Here is a 17625-nt window from a genome sequence, read left to right on the forward strand (position 1 = left end):
TTGGTACCGGGTTGTCTGCCGGCGTGAGGGGGGCGACTGGGGGTTTCCCTCTACCCTCGGGGACGACTCCCGGCAAGGCCGGGCGTATTACCTTCTTAGGATGACCCGGGTTGCTCAGTGCAGCCAGCTGTTTTTTGACCTCCGCCAAACCTCTACCGATCGATTGGACTTGTCCGAGTTTTCGGTCCATGCAAACCATCCGGTTCGACAATAGGCGTAACACCTTATCCGTCTCTGAACCCTTTCCCGCTTTCTTGCCAGCCATGGTTTTGAGTATTCTGCTCCCAGTCGATCAACGAGGTCCTGGACTCTTCGAACTCCAAGTAACTGAAAGAGAAACAACAAGATTACAAGTTCTCAAAATTGCTGCTTGTTCCGTCGAGGGCTCACGAGCAACGAGTGGGTGCAGCCTTCAGAGCACAGGAACAAGAGGACGCTTCTTCGGATTCCCGCTCTATTTATCCTTCTGCAGGAGGGCGTGTACCCTCCTCCGGTACGCCTACTGGGCGTGGTCTTCGGTGTAGGTGTCTAGGACAACCCCTCTTGGGCGGGAAAAGGCCGAGCCACGCCCCCCGCCCAAAATGGTTTCCCGGGGGGATCGGGGCACCCAACCATACGTTCGGGGGGACCGAGTGGTCGCCCCTTTCCATTCTTCCTGTACTCTAAGGTCTCTCCTCTCCCCCTTGATCTTGGTCCTCATTTGCTATAACACACTTCAATAGTTCACATGCATTGCCCTCTGGGCTTGCAGAAGTGACATGAAGCCCACAGTCCCTGTCTCAGAGGTAGTCACGCTCAAAACAATTACTGACACTTGACTGCGGCCAAGTGAGGCCAATGGGAAATGGATTCAGGACAGTGACTGCTTTACATCTGCAAAGGTTTCTCAATTCTTCAACATTTTCGATTAGAAACACTATGATAAATACCCAAAATTCACAAATAACTTGCTACCATAGTTCCCATATATCAGACTACTAGGTACATTGTACCTCACTTTGGGGAATATTTACAACAAAGTGGTGGAGCGAGGCATTAGCCTCCTTAGCTTAACGCCATGCTCCGCCACTTCTGAAACGCAGGGCTGCATCATATTTACAACAATATGGTGCAGCCCTTCATAACCACCTGTGCTGGAGCTAAATTTCACAGCTTAGTGCCAATGCAGGCTGCATTGAGGGGAAGATTGTTTATGTGCAGGAAGGTGTCCGTTCCTGCACATAAAAAATCTTTGAATGGCGTTTCGTTACTTCTAAATGTGCTGCTTAATGCAGCGCACATAGAAGTTTCAAAATGACATTTTTTTTAAAAGATTGTTTATGTGCAGGAACTGACACCTTCCTGCACATATACAATCACTGGCCTTTTGCTGTTTTTATGTGTGCTGCACAACGCAGCACACATGGAAACAGCAAAAACTAAGAGAAATAAAGCATTTCTCATCATTTCCCTTGTTTAAGACCAGGTTTTCCCTGGTCTTAATTTTGGCGCTGACTCCTATTTATGCTGCCCTTGTAAATAGGGGACAGCATCAAAATCAATGGGTGTTGCGGTGGAACACTCACTGCAACACCCATTGCCCCCTCTTTCACACAAAGTACAGCGTGAAAGGGTGCCCTATTTACAAGGCAGTGTTACGCCAGGTTAAGTGGTTAACACTGCCTTGTAAATAAGGCAAAACACATTTTGCCACAGGAACATCACTAAAAGTGACGTTCCTGTGGTGATAGGGGTTGTAAATATGCCCCTTGTCTATTTGTACATCAGAAGCAAAAAGGAAAACTCAAAAATAAAGTATGGCTCATGCTCTATTGAAATACAAATACCAATATACATAAGATAATTCTTGTGCATCAAGTAGAGCAATTACATACGTGTTTTCTAATGTAATCCTTTACAAATCTTCATACTGAATGATTACTTTCTTCAGGAGACAAATACTGTCTATATAGTTGCTGTTTCATGTGTATGAGGTTCCAGAAAGTTCTCAGTTATTTTTAAGCCTTGCAGAATGCTAGTTTGATCTCTTATATAGGCTTATTGCTATCACTCACTATGTGTGTGCTGAGTTCATGGGTTTTGTGTGGGTTGGGTTGCACTCAGTTAAATGTTAATCTTGATCTGTAAGCTATAAAATTAATCATGATATAACCTTGTTAATTGTTATGTTGCGATGCACAGGATGCATGAAATCCACTCACGTACATTGCTCTTTTTTCCAGGAGAGGAGCCAATGTAACAAAATAGTTGGTGATGAATTAGGTGCTGAGAAGCTGAGGTGGGAAAAATGTGAGTTCCTTCCAGGACTGATGCTAACAAGCTGAGGTACTGACAGGGTGGCATCTTCAAAGTCAAGCAATGCTGCACTACACAAGCATTAATGCATGGATTGTATAGAATCATGCCCAAGATTTACACCTCAGATGTTTTTAATCTCGCAAAACCTTAAGATGTTACAATAGGTTCCACGAATCCTTGGCAGAGGGCATATTCCTTGTGAAAGATATGTTATAACCATGCTGGACTCAAGGAGCATCTTCTTGAACCTATCATCATTCAGACACAAAGTGGGTTTTTGGCTGTCACCACTTCCACGCAATTTTCCTGAAGTAAATTTCAGCAGGTCAAATCTGTTTACATAGCAAAACATTGCTGCTAAAACAACGGTAAGTGTGGGTTTTGGTGCAGAAAATGCCCAATCTGCTTATTATCTTCCATTTTGCAGGGTTGAAGAAGGAATAAGATATAATTATCCCATTTATTAAATTTCAATCCCCGGGATTCAGAATTGGTAGGTGTGATCAATTTCATGTCCAGAGCCAGGCCACATGTAATTAGGGCCTTATTGTAATGACTGAATATTAGTAAGATGTTTAAATAAATTCAGATACATATCTCCAACTACATCCTAGCCCTTCTTTAGATAGTGCCTTATAGATGACCTCTGCAGGAGGGCCTGGAGATTAAAGGGAATCAATATTCGGGATATCGGGATGTCAGATTCCTGTTTCAGTGGTGGGTTTTGCAGTCTTTCCCATAGCGGAGAAAGAAGCAGAACATAAGAAGGGTGGCCTTCCAGCATCCCGCTCGCATCTCACAGGAGAATACCGGATGCCCGAATCCCACAGTGCAGAATCTAATTCTATTAGTTGCAAATTCATGGGTTGTAGTCACAAACTGTAGTTATCGCTTAAACATATATTAACATTATGAAATCACTTTGATTGCAATGGAAGACACCTCAACATTGATTGAGAAAGACGACTCACTGCTGATGCATGATATGATAAAACAGAGAGGGCCAAAGCTCGCGGCCTCTTTAGGGACGATCAGACTATCTGGTATTGGCTCATAGCAGGATCTCTCTATCACAAGCAGTTCATTTGCAGGGGTTTCAGAGTGAACAAGCCCCTGGTTTATGCTGAATTATTTATGTATGTATGTGTGTATATATGTATGTATATATTGTATTTTGAGAAGCACAATCCTAACTACATGGCAACAGAGCACGGTAACAAAGGTGGCACACAGATGTGCCGAACAAATGACGAATTGGTAGGGACAAGGGGGTCATGCTTTATATTACACTGTTACGCTCTTGTGCTATTTATAAAGCCCTATGTGGTCCTTGGAAACCACGTTCAAAGCACTGCTGATGAGCTAAGACATGTTATGTTATGTTAATTGCCATTTATATAGCGCAAAAATCACCAACGGTCTCTAAGCGATTGTGAGGGAACATACAACAAAACCAAGGTTACCCGTCCCAATGTCGGTCGATCAGGGCGTAGCTTGTCCAAAAGCCTCTATAAACAAGAGGGTCTTGAGTGTCCTCCTAAAGGGAAGTAGAGTGGCTTTAAGAGGCTTACACTAGGATGGAAACAGGGCTACAAAGTAACGCTGAGCAGAGTTAGAGTAGGGGAGTCAAATGAGCTTTTAGACCGACGAGCCCTTAGCTAGCTGGAAAGGATGTGATGATCAGTGAGAATGGAGATGAAGACATAGCCAACGGGTAATTGAAAGGTAATCACCTCACAAGTTGAGTGTAAGGGAGATGGACCAATGCATTGAAAATATGAATTATAAAAATGTTTCCATAAATCATTGACTGCACTTGCTTCTCTAACTCAGTGCTGCCTTCGAGCCTCGTTTACAAAAAAATGACTAAATCTACGAAACATATATATGTCTTAAATTACCTTAAAATGACCAATTTGCTAAATCTGAAGCATGGAAATCTATGAAAATCATATTTTAAGCGGTGTGCACTTACAGCCTGATTCATCAAAGACCCGTTTTGCGAGTCTATAATAGCGATTCATAAGGAATCGCTATTACAGACTCGCAAAACGGGATTCATGTAGGAATCGCAAAAAAAATGCGATTCCTACATATTCCTTATTTGCGATTAGCAAATTGCTAATCGCAAATAAGGAATAACTCCCCATTCATTCCTATGGGCCAAAAGGCCCATAGGAATGAATGGGGAGTATTCCTTATTTGCGATTAGCAATTAGCTAATCGCAAATAAGATAGCGATTTAAAGGGTGCCAGGGGTGTCCAAAGGACACCCTGTAGCACCCCTTAAATGCAAATTTAAACAGGTGTTGCGCACACACATGTCCAAAGGACATGTGTGTGTGCAACATGCAACTTAGAAAAATGCTTTTAAAAGCATTTTTCTAAGTTTTCGGTATTTACCACGAGGTTTGACCTCGCGGTAAATAGCGGCCCAAAATTGGGAATTCGCAATTTAAAAATGGATGATGAATTTGCATTTAAGGAATCTCAAATAGAGATTCCTTAAATGTAATTCCTCGCAAAATAGCGAAATCGCTATTACCGATTTTTGCATTTGGGATGATGAATCCCAAATGCAAAAATCGCACTTGCAAAGGGCCAGATTCTCAGAATCTGGCCCTTTGCGAGCGCAATTCAGCTTGATGAATCAGGCTGTTAGTCCTCTGTGCATGCTCTAGTAGATAATCCACGTAGAACAAAAGTGAGCATATGGGTTATTCAATACTTTAATGTTTTATTTATAGATTTTCTCCCCTGGTAAGAAATTTTCCACTTGTAGAAAGTCATTCTTCCATGCTGCCTTGAAATATGGGCTTGTAGCCTTTCCTTTCCTCAGTGGAGAAGCACACATATTTTCACCCCTTTGGGTTTCCATGGTAGGAAAAAAACATCAATTTGTTTTACAGAATCAATAAAATTAAGAGTTTATTGATGTTCACCATATTTTATATGGCAACTTCCCTGTAATGCCAGCCCTTCTCCCACCCATCACCACTACATCAGCGGCAACCCCGCTGTACTTGCGGATTATTCGTATTGTAAATCGCCTGTGAGGGGAAATGTCCACTGACCACGATTCTGAGTCAGAAAACTTCCACTGAAGAGGTTTTGTGAAAAAAACTTTGAGAATCGGGTCCTAGTACAAACCTAATTTCACTTTTTAGTGTTGAAGAAAAGGATTATATCTGTTTTGTAAACTAGTTTCCCACGTATTGCAAAGGAGGGATTTTCGCTGTGTGCAAATTACAACATTTCTCAAGGTTGTTTCTGTGGCAGGACTTCAGTTTGGAATGACCTCTTCATAAGTCACCTTTTTGCCGCCCTTTTTCTAAGTCTTAGAAGGTGAAACTTTGAACGTTTTTCTTTTTCTTTTGCATCTAATTATGTGTTTCTAGTGTTCTATGCCTTTTTGTACTTTTTTTCAAAAATAAATCCGTATATGGCATTCTATATTTAGCACGCCTTTCGCCTTTCTGGTAAGGTTCTCACTTTATTAGGTAGCTCTTTCCTACTCATCCTTTAATTCGAATTATGGGAGACCTTAAACCTAGGTAAAGGCTTTTTTTGATATTTCACCTCCACTCCCAGACATTTCATCTACTAGCTCATGGCAACATGTCAGATTAGGAAACGGCTCAAAATAAAAATAAAAATTACTACAGAAATGTGGTCAGGAAGCACCAATTTCTGCAGTAACTTGTAATTGCCCAGTATTTCTGCATCTCAGAGATACTTGGGTATCGGTTGTTCACGGAATGTGGTCCCGCCAGCTACTCTGAACATGGACACAAATATCTATATAAATTATTAAATACAACTTTTCAAGGCATCGCTCACAGAGGGGACAAATGAAATGTTTACTGCACATTGATAACTGAGAGACTTATGCAATGCGAGGTTTCTATGCTTCTTGTAACTACTTGTCTCTATGCCTCTCTCTCCCCTTCTCTCTCTCTCTCTCTCTCTCTGTCTGTGTGTATATATACATATCGCTGCTTTTTTCCCCCTTTCTGGCTTATTCGGCACTTTCTGGAGACTCCCCAGGCCTGCCCGAGGACTCCTCGCTCCGGAATCTAAGGAGACAGGCTCCGTCACCTTCACTCGTCGGAGGCTGCCTGACAGGGGACGGGACTGCGAGACCCAGGGTACTGCGCGTGGAGACCTGAGCGCACCTGGAGTCTCTTCCCGCCCCTGCTCCGCCCCTACTGATTGCCTGCTGACATCTGATTGGACGAAAGCGCTACAACAGCTCGCGGCCCCCGCTTCGCGGGTGCCGCTCGTAGCTGCTTTTGTGCGCTTGTGTTGCAGAATCCTCTCTAGCCCACTGATCATCTGCTGCCTGTTGTTCCAGGAATCTAAGGAGACAGGCTCCGTCACCTTCACTCGTCGGAGGCTGCCTGACAGGGGACGGGACTGCGAGACCCAGGGTACTGCGCGTGGAGACCTGAGCGCACCTGGAGTCTCTTCCCGCCCCTGCTCCGCCCCTACTGATTGCCTGCTGACATCTGATTGGACGAAAGCGCTACAACAGCTCGCGGCCCCCGCTTCGCGGGTGCCGCTCGTAGCTGCTTCTGTGCGCTTGTGTTGCAGAATCCTCTCTAGCCCACTGATCATCTGCTGCCTGTTGTTCCAGGAATCTAAGGAGACAGGCTCCGTCACCTTCACTCGTCGGAGGCTGCCTGACAGGGGACGGGACTGCGAGACCCAGGGTACTGCGCGTGGAGACCTGAGCGCACCTGGAGTCTCTTCCCGCCCCCTGCTCCTACTTAAGACGCACCCTCCACGCTACGCGGGACGCGAGCGGGACGCCGGGCGAAGCCCGGGCAAAGGGCGGGCCGTCTGTGGCCGTCCGGGGACGACCGAGGACGGGACGGGCCAACCCATTAACATCCACGCCTCAGTAAACATCAAAAAGTGATCACCGTAGAGCCATACTCTTAAAGAAAGATTACGGCCTCTTTTTACGTCTCCCTACGTCCAGAGTTGCGATACTAGTGGCAACCTCTTTATAAACAAAAAATGGGTCTCAAGAAACTACGTTCCCGAACAATTTTTATGAAGCGAATGGGAACCGAGGAAGCCGTTAGAAAATCCACTGACAACGGAATTAAAGCTGGTCGCAGCAGCTTGACCCCAGCAATCAGTGAATATTTCTCGTCATTGTCGGCAAAAAAGAAACCGGAAAAAACAACGTCTGCTTTCGAAAATAAAACACCAGGAAGCTTGGACGATAGATCTTGCCTATCGGCATCCCCCCATCTGTCTCATAATGTCAGCGACACTGTGTTTAACAATAATAAGTCTACACACACAATAAGAGATCAACAACCCGAAAATTCAAATACTAGTGCGGTGAAATCATCAACGCCTATAAAAAACCATGAGGGTGTACCCAAACCAGACGACTTGAGTATCCTAAACTATACAGCAGAACAAAAAAGCCTGATCTCTGAAATTTTCATGATAAAGGGTAACGGGAGCCCTCAAACACAAAAAGACTCATGTTTACTCAACCAAAAAGATGGAGTAAACAGCCCAGAGTTAAAGTTAACAAACACAGACGCAAAAAAACTCTCTATACACAAACAAGATTCCTCTTTAGATCCTTTTTTAATAGAAAGCAATAACCTTGAAAAATCGGCTATTCCCATATCTAAGGCTCTCTTCACATTACAAGAAATTCTCGAATCAGTTCTCTCCTTCCTAGGAAACATCCTTGAAAACTCTGATCAAACTTTGGATGTACAAATCGGCATTTTGAAGTTTTTAGTTGAAGAGAAAAGGAAAAAAGAGTCCTCAAAAAACACAGAAGGTAGTCTAGATGATAACAATCAACAACCAAATGAAAATAAGCAAATCTTCTGTCATTCATCTACTCAGACAACAGATGATAATTTCAAATCAACCGATAACATGAGAAAGAATGACCATCTCAATGAATCCACTCTATTCTCTCTGAAACGTCTGTTTAGAGAAAATCCCCCAAAAAAGGAAAAACAATACCCGATATTCAACAAAAAAACGGGAAGGGGAAGACCTGACAAGGAATCTGCAAAAGAAGGCGAGGAATCAAAGGTAGAAATCAAATCAGAAAAATCCTCAGGAGAAATGACACCTAACTCTACTAAGGATGATACGCTTAAGAATAATAAAAGGAAGAAAAAACCTATGAGAAGGATTCAAAAAAAGCAAGCACGAAAATTAAAATTTCAAAAAAATACAATACCACAAAAAGATCTACAAGCAAAAGACGACGAGAAAAGTACTCCGCGAAGGAGTAAAAAAGAAGAATCCCTCAAAAGAACAACAACAGATAGCAAGAAAGCCTTGAACCCAAGGGCGGAGGTATATCTCCCAGTAAATTTGGTTACTACGACAACAGAAGAAAACACTGTGAAACTCTTTTCTGAAAAGGAAAATTACTGCTGGAATGCCACACAAACTAAGGTACTTCAATTTGAAGAACTATTTCCCACTGACAATATCTCTCTTAACAGAAGCAGGATTCTACACCTCTTACAAAACATAAAACCTCTTCAATCCATGACTAGCAGCGACATTGACCTAGTATCACTTCCAACGCGAGGTCAAAGTAAAATCACAATAGTCTCATTTTGGTCTCCAGTGATACCAAGTATCATTTTGAAAGAAAAAGAGATAATATACCGTTTTGGTTATGACATCATAGAGAAACCGGAGTATAAAGGAAATAAAGAACAACCAACCTTTAATAGTAATACGACTCTCTTTTCTTCACTTCAATTGAAAGAGGGGCAAAGACCCTCGGGGACCTTAAGACACCTTGAGGGTATGCAAAACAGAGATATAGAACAGGGAGAAGAGATACTAAGAATTCGAGTAAAAAAAGGGGAAAGGGAAGTGTGGCATATGGAACCAAAGGAAGAACACGCAGAAAATAAGATGGAGAACTCATGGACCTGGCTACCAGGGATTTTAAACTATAATAAAGGTTTTACCCACCAAAAGCACCCCGTTTAACCAAGGTCTAAAGATCATCTCGTGGAACATCGCTGGAAGAACAAACATAAAAATGAAGGAAGTCCTCAGAAACCAGCCCGACATACTGACCTTGCAGGAAACCTGGGCAACAGAGCCCTTCTCACAAAAAGGTTACTATGTGTATAATATAAATGCGAAAGCCTCTAACCGGGGCCATGCCAAAGGGGGACTGGCTTTTTTAATGAGAGAGGACTACTCGTGGGCACAAGAGATAGTGGAAACCAGCAGTGAGAACGTGCAATGTATGAAACTGTCTCTGAAAGCCTCTAATCTGACTATAACCAAACCAACATTGCTTTTCAACGTATATGCTCCTCCAGGAAAAAACCACGACAGCTTAAATGACGATACCCTGCAAATTATCATACAAATAATTGAAGCCCACACATCTTTACCCTATTTAATCATGGGAGATTTTAATGGGAAAATTTCTAATACAGAAATAAAAAAATGGGGAAAAATCCTGGAAGAAGAACGCCTGGAACACGTAATCCCCCAATTCCCCAACGATATTCGATCCAATAAAAGAGGGAAAACACTGTTATCTGTATTGCTTGCCATAAACGGAACAATTCTTAACGGGAATGTGGAAGGCGATATCCCGGCAGGGTATACAAGACAAGGAAATGGGAGACCATCTATAATAGACTATATCATCTGTGGTAAAGACCAGCTTGAAACAATGTCCCATCTGTGTTCCAATTTTACCCCAGAGAGCGATCATGCCGTCCTGCAACTAGTTACCAATTGGTCGGCTCTGTCTGAAGAAGAAGGCTTGATGACCCTTGATAGAAAGGAAACTTTGGTAAGCAGCGACCAGAGACGAATCTTCTGGAACCCCACCTCGTTGAGTAAAATAACAAACTTGGTCGACCAACAACAGTTTTTAAGGAATCAATACTCAGAAGACCCTATTGAAAACTTCGAGACCATGCTCATCGAGCTCAAGGAGGTAATAACCGAAAGGAATCTTCAAAGAACTGATACAATTCCAAAAAGAAAAAATAACAACAAAACAGGGAATTCATTGACAAAGAAAACCCTAAACAAATTGATACGCGCGCAATACTTACATTTCTCTCCTACTAAAAAGAAAGAAATAAATAAATTGAAAAACCAACTCAAGAGAGAAAAAATAAGCGAGAGAAAATCCTTTGAAGACCGAAACTGGGTTGAATTACAAAACGCTGCCAAAGAACCAAACCAAAGAACGTATTGGTCTATAATAGCCAAGATATCTGGGACAAAAAAGAAATTACACGCAGTACCTGTTCCTCCGAAAGAGTGGGAAATTTACCTGACAGAACTGTACAAAAAAAACGAAGACAAATTACTGACAAACAGTCCAGATAAGGTAAAGGAAAAATCTATGGAAAAAACAATCCCGAAAACTACAACTATAATGGTTGAAACACATATTCGGAGGGCAAGAAGCTCAGGAGCCTTTGGTCCAGACCAAATCCCTATAAAGGCCCTACAAATAAATTCCAGGGAATGGAGCCTTTTTCTAACTCCACTTTTCAACCATATTTTTTCCACTGGCCAGGTTCCCAAGTCATGGCAAGGGAGCACTATAATTCCTATCCACAAAAAAGGTTGTAAAAAGGTAGCAGGCAACTACCGCCAGATAGCCCTGATGGACGCCACCGGAAAAATCTTCGCGGCAGAGATATTATTGCAATTAAAAAACTGGGCCTTTTCGATGGGTCTGATCCCTATGTTCCAGGCAGGTTTCAGACCCAAACACTCTGTCACGGACAATATTGCAATAATCCAGTTCTTTCTGGACAAATACGTCACAACAAGAAAACAGACGGTCTACATGGCTTTTATAGATTATTCAACCGCATTTGACCGTGTGGATCGTCCTACTCTATGGAAAAAATTGAGGAGTCTGGGAATTAACGAGCATTTGCTACAGGCAATAATAAGTCTCCATACAACGACATGGTGCCGTGTTCAAATGGGGGGCCAAAAAGGACTAACGAAAACAATAGACACCGAAAACGGACTTAAACAGGGTTGTCTACTTGCACCCATGTTGTTTTCGCTATATCTCAGCGATTTGCCAATACAACTGCAAAAGGGCTCAAGTCTGCCCCCAAAAATTAACCAACAAAGAGTTCACCAGTTGCTCTATGCGGACGATATAGTCCTCTTTGATCTTACTCCATACGGCCTCCAAAAAACTCTGGATATTCTGTTTAAATATTCAAATGATAATTATTTAATACCGAATGTAAAAAAAACCAAAGTTGTAGCCTTTTCTGGGAGGAAGAAAAGTGCCAAATATATTTGGAAGCTAGGTGAGGAAAAAATCGACGAAGAGAAAGAATATATCTACCTGGGCAGGATTCTCACCAAGAATCTAACAAATACACAACACATCGATAAGCTAATGAATAAATCTGAAATACACGCAGGTGCTCTAACGAGATTATATAACGCCACGGGGAGCAGACATTTTTCCTCTCTAATCAAAATTTACAAAGCTAAAATACCAGCGGTCTTGTCTTACGCTACGGAATGTATTCCAATCCAACAATGGGGCTTCATGGACCGTCAGGAGGGTAAAATCCTGAAAAAAATAATGAAGGTCCCAACTGCCACTCCAGTTCAGGTCCTACGTCTGGAATTTGGAATCACTAGTGCTTTTGCCACGGCCGTGGCGAACATAATTAGATGGGCCTACCAGCTACTTCATGCTACGGAGGGAACTCTTCGGTTTTTGTTACAAAAAGAGACTTTTGGCACAGATATCGTTAAACATACTTTCTTAGTGAACATGTCTGTGGCGTTCCAAATGGCTGAAATTTCGAGTGAAATCCTACAGACTTGGTCCACTTCACAATTGAAATTATTCCTTAAATCTTTTACACCAAGGTTAAGTTATGATTTGGACTATGCTCATAGCTATAGGCTAAAAACATTCAAGCCATTTACAACAGTAATTGAGTATAAACATATACAGCCATATATCTCTTTCTGTCTCTCTCATAGTGCAAGGAGGGTAATTTTCATGTACCGAGCTGGGATTTTACCTGTTCAAGTCTATAGAACAAAATGGTTACCCGGAGATCGCTCCAACTTATGCATGTTATGTCTAGGGGGTGAGCAGACTGTGGAGCACTTAATGTTCATTTGTCCTAACTCTAAGGTGGTAGCAGCTCGCGCCCGGTATATTTCACCGATTTACAGATCTTGCAGGCTAATCAAGGAAAAAGATTTTCTTACAATGGCCATAAATCCCCCAAATGAATATGTATGTTATAATTTGTACAAATTTTTTAAATCCATGTTAGTTTTATATTGATTATTGTGTACCTATTTTATGTAAAGTTTACCTTTTATCTTATGTTATATTTGTGGTCCTCGGTTGAGTACCAACACAAATAAAATCTTTTGACTTTGACTTTGACATATCAACAAAACATATAATACACCAAATCACAAGTTTTAATACAAATCTCTCTGCAATTTAAAAATACTTAGATTTGCAATAACCAGTAAACATCAACAAGTTGTCTGGACAAAGTGCAAATGCATCTCTAAACCCGTGACATGATCCGAGAGGAAAGTGGAAAACTATAGGTAGGAAGAAATAGAAAGTTCAAAATAACTTTTTTGCTGCTAATGCACCTATCAACTGTATAAAGTGAAACAGATAACTGAATGATAAAAAACAGAACAGATACAGTTAATAAAGAGTTCAGAATACTATCTCATGGTAATCTTAAACATAAATGATGAACAGTAGCTTAAATCATATTGTCCACATACGTTTCTCAGTTTAGTGACCCTTTGTGACAGAAATAATTGAGACCCAAGGCCTTCTGATATATTGCATTTCCTTGATAAGGCAGTATTCCATAACTGTAGTCTTTATGAGTTGAAGGCTAGCCTTGCTAATACCAGAAGGCTCTGTTATTAATTATCACCAATATTCAGAAGCATTCTTCAGATATTTGTGATCTGTGGAAGTTAAAAGCATGATCACATTTTAAAGGGCGGTCTTTATATGGATAATTTGTAGACTTATTCTGTAATCTGGTTCAGGAAGGACAGTTTTGCCAGAGACAGTGTATATCAAGTTTGTAACTCTGAGCGTAAGATGAAATAGCTCGTTTGGAGTGGAATTTGACAGCAACAAATTCTACTCAGGAATGTGTTTGAGGTTTTAAGAAGGTATTTAATTTAGTCTCAAAGTTCAACTTTTTATCATACATCTGTTTCTATTTTAGCTTTTAGCCCTATTTGTTTTTTAAAGGATTTGTTGAGGCCCATTACCTAGGTTGTTATTCATAGGGACTCCAAGAGAGGGGGCTTTGCACACTTTTGACACTGATTTTGGAGCACCGTTAGATATAATATCCACAAAAATAAATAGATGCTGAAATCAAAGCAGCTCTTAGTTAAGTTTAGTTTGCATTATGAGTAACCCTGGGCGAAGTACTACGCTATGCTTGCATAGTTTACGAAGTTAGCGCTACTTTGCATTACTCGAATTGCACGAAGCACAGTGCAACAGCATCAAGTTGCTGATCACGAGCGTGGAAAATAAACCTCCCGGCAAGATTCTCAACGCAGGTAGGGCAGGTTTCTCATTGCGAGTGATCGAGTATGCTCGCGACCGCTCGCGATGAGAAACTACCAGTCCGCGTTGAGAAAGCTGCAGCTCGAGTAGAAATCTACTCGAGCGGCAGAAAACGACCGCTTGCACAGTCAGTGCTATATGCTGTTTGCACTGATTGCACAGTGGGGAGAAGCATCCGGCACTGTGCAATCAGTGCGAACAGCATTTTGCACAGTGCACTACACAGTTCGCATAGCTACGTGTAGCTTGCGTAGTGCGAAGTGCACTTCATGTAGCTACACGTAGCGCTACTACGTGAACTACGCCCAGGGTTAATTATGAGCTGGATTGTGTTCTACATTAAGAAATTCTGCTAGATTGCTAACATGCCCAGTCTGGTGAAGGCAGAGAGCATTCTACGGGAGGAAATAAAAACAATATCAGCTGCTCACATTAGAAACATACCCATTTCAGAAATATGTGAAGCATCAAACTGGCAGTCAGTGCATAGTTTTTTCATAGACACTCCTTAAGCTAGAGCAGATGTCTAGGCAGAAGAGGCTGTCTATCTGAGCCACTTTGCCTAACGACTCTCTTGTGTGACCTTTGTTCTCCTGGTTTCCTCTCTACCTTTCTCAAATATGGACTTGTTGCTCTAGTCTGCTGTCTAAGCAAAGGAAAAAACTTTCCTTCAGAGAGAATGAAAAGCTACTTATTTGTTTACCTATAACATAAGCTCTCAATCATAGAAATCTACTGAACTCATAAACATTAAACATTCAGTTTCCTCCCAATTAAACTAGGAGGCTAAAATCCGTGTTCTAGACAATTACCTGGCTCAATCTATGACACAAAATAAGTGCCTAACTAAACCTGCAGAGCATGAAGGGGAAGTGAAGCTTCATGAAACTCTAAAAGAGCTAGTCACAGTTTCTCTCCATGTTAAATGGAGCTCCTGGGACCCCATTTTCTACATTCTACATTTTCTACAAGATAAAGAGGTAGATAGTGGAAGTACAATTTTTATTTAGAAGCCTCTCAGCAGATGTCGAACTTTGGCAGGCGATATTAACAAGCTCCAATCAACTTTGAGAACACAGAATTGGGACCTAACCTAACATAAAGGACCTGATGTCGATACCAGGAAACAGGAAAGATTTCAAGTACAGGGTGTGTGTGCAAGCACTCTTGGACTAATACAGTGGGATTTAAAAAATATATATTTTTCTCTGCTAAGTGAAATTTACAATCTTGATTTACAGTGGACTTAATAAAAAAGCACCCCACATAGGCATGTTTTAGTTACAAAACTATTTTCAAGAATGAAAATGTAAATTTTTAAAACGTTTTCCAAGATCTTGTGCGGCGATATTGTACTATTTAATATTAATTGATAGAAATACTCAAGATGGATTATCCATCTTACAAGTAACGATTCATTTCCCTTTATTTGGATGTGAATTTGTCTTCTGAATCTTTCTGTACTTTGTACTGATTTCTGTGAACATCAAACCATTCATTGAAATGTAGATGATTCAATTTTATTTTCATCCAAATTCATTTTTGACCCTGGAATATTTTCATAATTTTTCTCAATGCCTCTTTCACATCATTATTTCTGACACTGTACACAAATGGGTTGAGCATTGGGATCACCATGGTGTATATTATACTTATGCCCATGTCCTTCTCTGGGGAGTAGGCCGAGGATGGCCGAATGTATGTAAAAAGCACAGGTCCATAACACAAGACAACACAGGTGAGGTGGGAGAAGCAGGTGGAAAATGCTTTCCTTCTTCCATTAGAGGATTTTATTTTCAAGATAACCACAGCAATTAGAACATAGGATACAAGATTACATAACAGCGGGGTTAGCAAAATTACAGTAGTCTCAGTGATGAGTACAAGCTCGTTAACGGAGGTGTCTGAACATGACAGCTTCAGAAGAGGTGGGAGATCACAAAAGTAGTGATGCATTTCCTTTGCATCACAATAGAGTAACTTGGAGGCCAAGACACTATGCACTGAAGCGTGAAGCGACACTATCACCCAGGCACAAAGCACCAGTAATATACAGACCCTCTTTCTCATCACCCGTGGATAATGCAGAGGATGACATATGGCCATGAATCGGTCAAAGCCCATGATACCCAATAAGAAACTGTCCATATTGGCAAATGCTGCATAGAAATGCAACTGTGTGATGCACAAAGGAAAGGAAATTGCTTTCGTCACTGACAATAGGTCCACCAATAGCTTGGGAACTATCAAAGATGTGAAACAGATGTCCACCATGGCCAGGATACTCAGAAAGAAGTACATGGGTGTGTGGAGTCTGGAATCCAATACTATAACAATGAAGATTGTCAGATTTCCAACCAAGATGAGTGTATATACAGCAAGGAAGACACAAAATAGGATAATCTGCTGCTCTGGATGACTGGAGAAGCCCAGGAAGATAAATTCTTTGACAACACTCATGTTTCCTCTCTCCATTTTGCGACGTATCTGGAATGATAAAATTTTTTATTTTATTTATTGACCAACTTCAAGGTGCCTCTTCAAACAACTAATACTTCACCCTCATTTCTCAACTCATTTGCTGAGAATTACATACTGGTGTAGGATTCCGGATGTCAATCCAGCACAGCCTCAATTTTCTACTTTTCCAACTTTAGATCTATGGCATGAGGTGAATAGCAATGCAGAAGTGAAGCCGACATGGTGCCTAACTTATTTACTCTAATAGGAAAACACAGGCAAAATAGGCACTGATTATATTTTCATATAATTCAGGAAATCATTGAAGGCTCACTTTTTTGACAGGCCTCCCAGCTGCTCCTCCCTCCCACTGACCTGTATGCGCCGCTCTCCCTGGTGCTCTCTGTGACCGCCCTGATCCCCATCAGAAGCGGACGCTCACACGCTGCTCTCTACGCTACCTACAGAGCTCCAGTCTGGTATCATAGCGCTACTCCACAAGAACCGCTATAGCCTGATTTAAGTTAACATTGTATCGCTGCGCTAGATTGCCGGTCTAGATCATCATTATCTGTTAAATTAAAATCTTAGACATCTGCCATTGCGAGTAGAATTGCAGCGCTAAATTGCCATAGAGCGCTATTACACTGCTGTGACTTGTGCATTGCTGCCTGTTTAAATCGTCTGCAGCGTGCCCACTGTGTGCATACCCTATCCTGTCTCGGCTTTTTGGCTAGCAGCCATTTTCCTGTTGTTGTTGTTCCCCCCTGGCCGGAAAAAAACCACCCACCCGCCTCCCAGCTGCTCCTCCCTCGCCCCCGCCCCCTCCACCATCCATACATGACAGATGCATTTTCGGCAGCGTTCACGCGCAGCGGTCGCGCCGAAGGTGCGCCAAAGGTAAGCCCGTCTGCGCCCGTCCGCGCCTGGACCGCGCCCTGCGCCTGTCCCCCTGGTCCCCGCCGCTCCCAACCCACTAGAGTCACATATAATGCTGCAACTCTCCTCGCCCTCAACCCCGGACGCACACCACAATGCTGCGATGCCATCCCAGGACTAACCCACGGCCCATTCGCCTGCCTCTCCTGCAAGTTCAACTGCTTCAGGACCCTCACCAAATCCACCTCCTCCATACATAGCACCGACTCTAACCGCCTGAAGTGCATCCTGCTGAACACCCGCTCGGTCCACAGACACGCAACTGAACTCTGGGACCTACTCGACACTGCCTCACCAGACATCGCCTTTCT

The 17625-nt window shown here is 42.2% G+C and overlaps 1 protein-coding gene across 2 annotated transcripts; it reads right to left on the reverse strand.

The window, feature by feature from the left end:
* Window positions 1–15451: 15451 nt before the first annotated feature.
* Window positions 15452–16481, reverse strand: LOC147673443 (olfactory receptor 1f45-like). Of its 2 annotated transcripts, XM_086946356.1 has the most exons (2): window positions 16471–16481; window positions 15452–16382 (listed from the first exon to the last, which is right to left on the reverse strand). In XM_086946356.1, exons 1-2 carry the CDS (start codon window positions 16479–16481, stop codon window positions 15452–15454), a joined length of 942 nt encoding a protein of 313 aa, XP_086802482.1. The 2 variants fall into 2 exon arrangements, with proteins under 2 accessions (XP_086802482.1, XP_086802483.1); XM_086946357.1 differs by lacking the exon at window positions 16471–16481 and having other exon boundaries at window positions 15452–16390.
* Window positions 16482–17625: the final 1144 nt, after the last annotated feature.

This window comes from Lissotriton vulgaris, chromosome 12 (assembly GCF_964263255.1).
Source record: "Lissotriton vulgaris chromosome 12, aLisVul1.2, whole genome shotgun sequence".
Lineage (NCBI taxonomy): Eukaryota > Metazoa > Chordata > Amphibia > Caudata > Salamandridae > Lissotriton > Lissotriton vulgaris.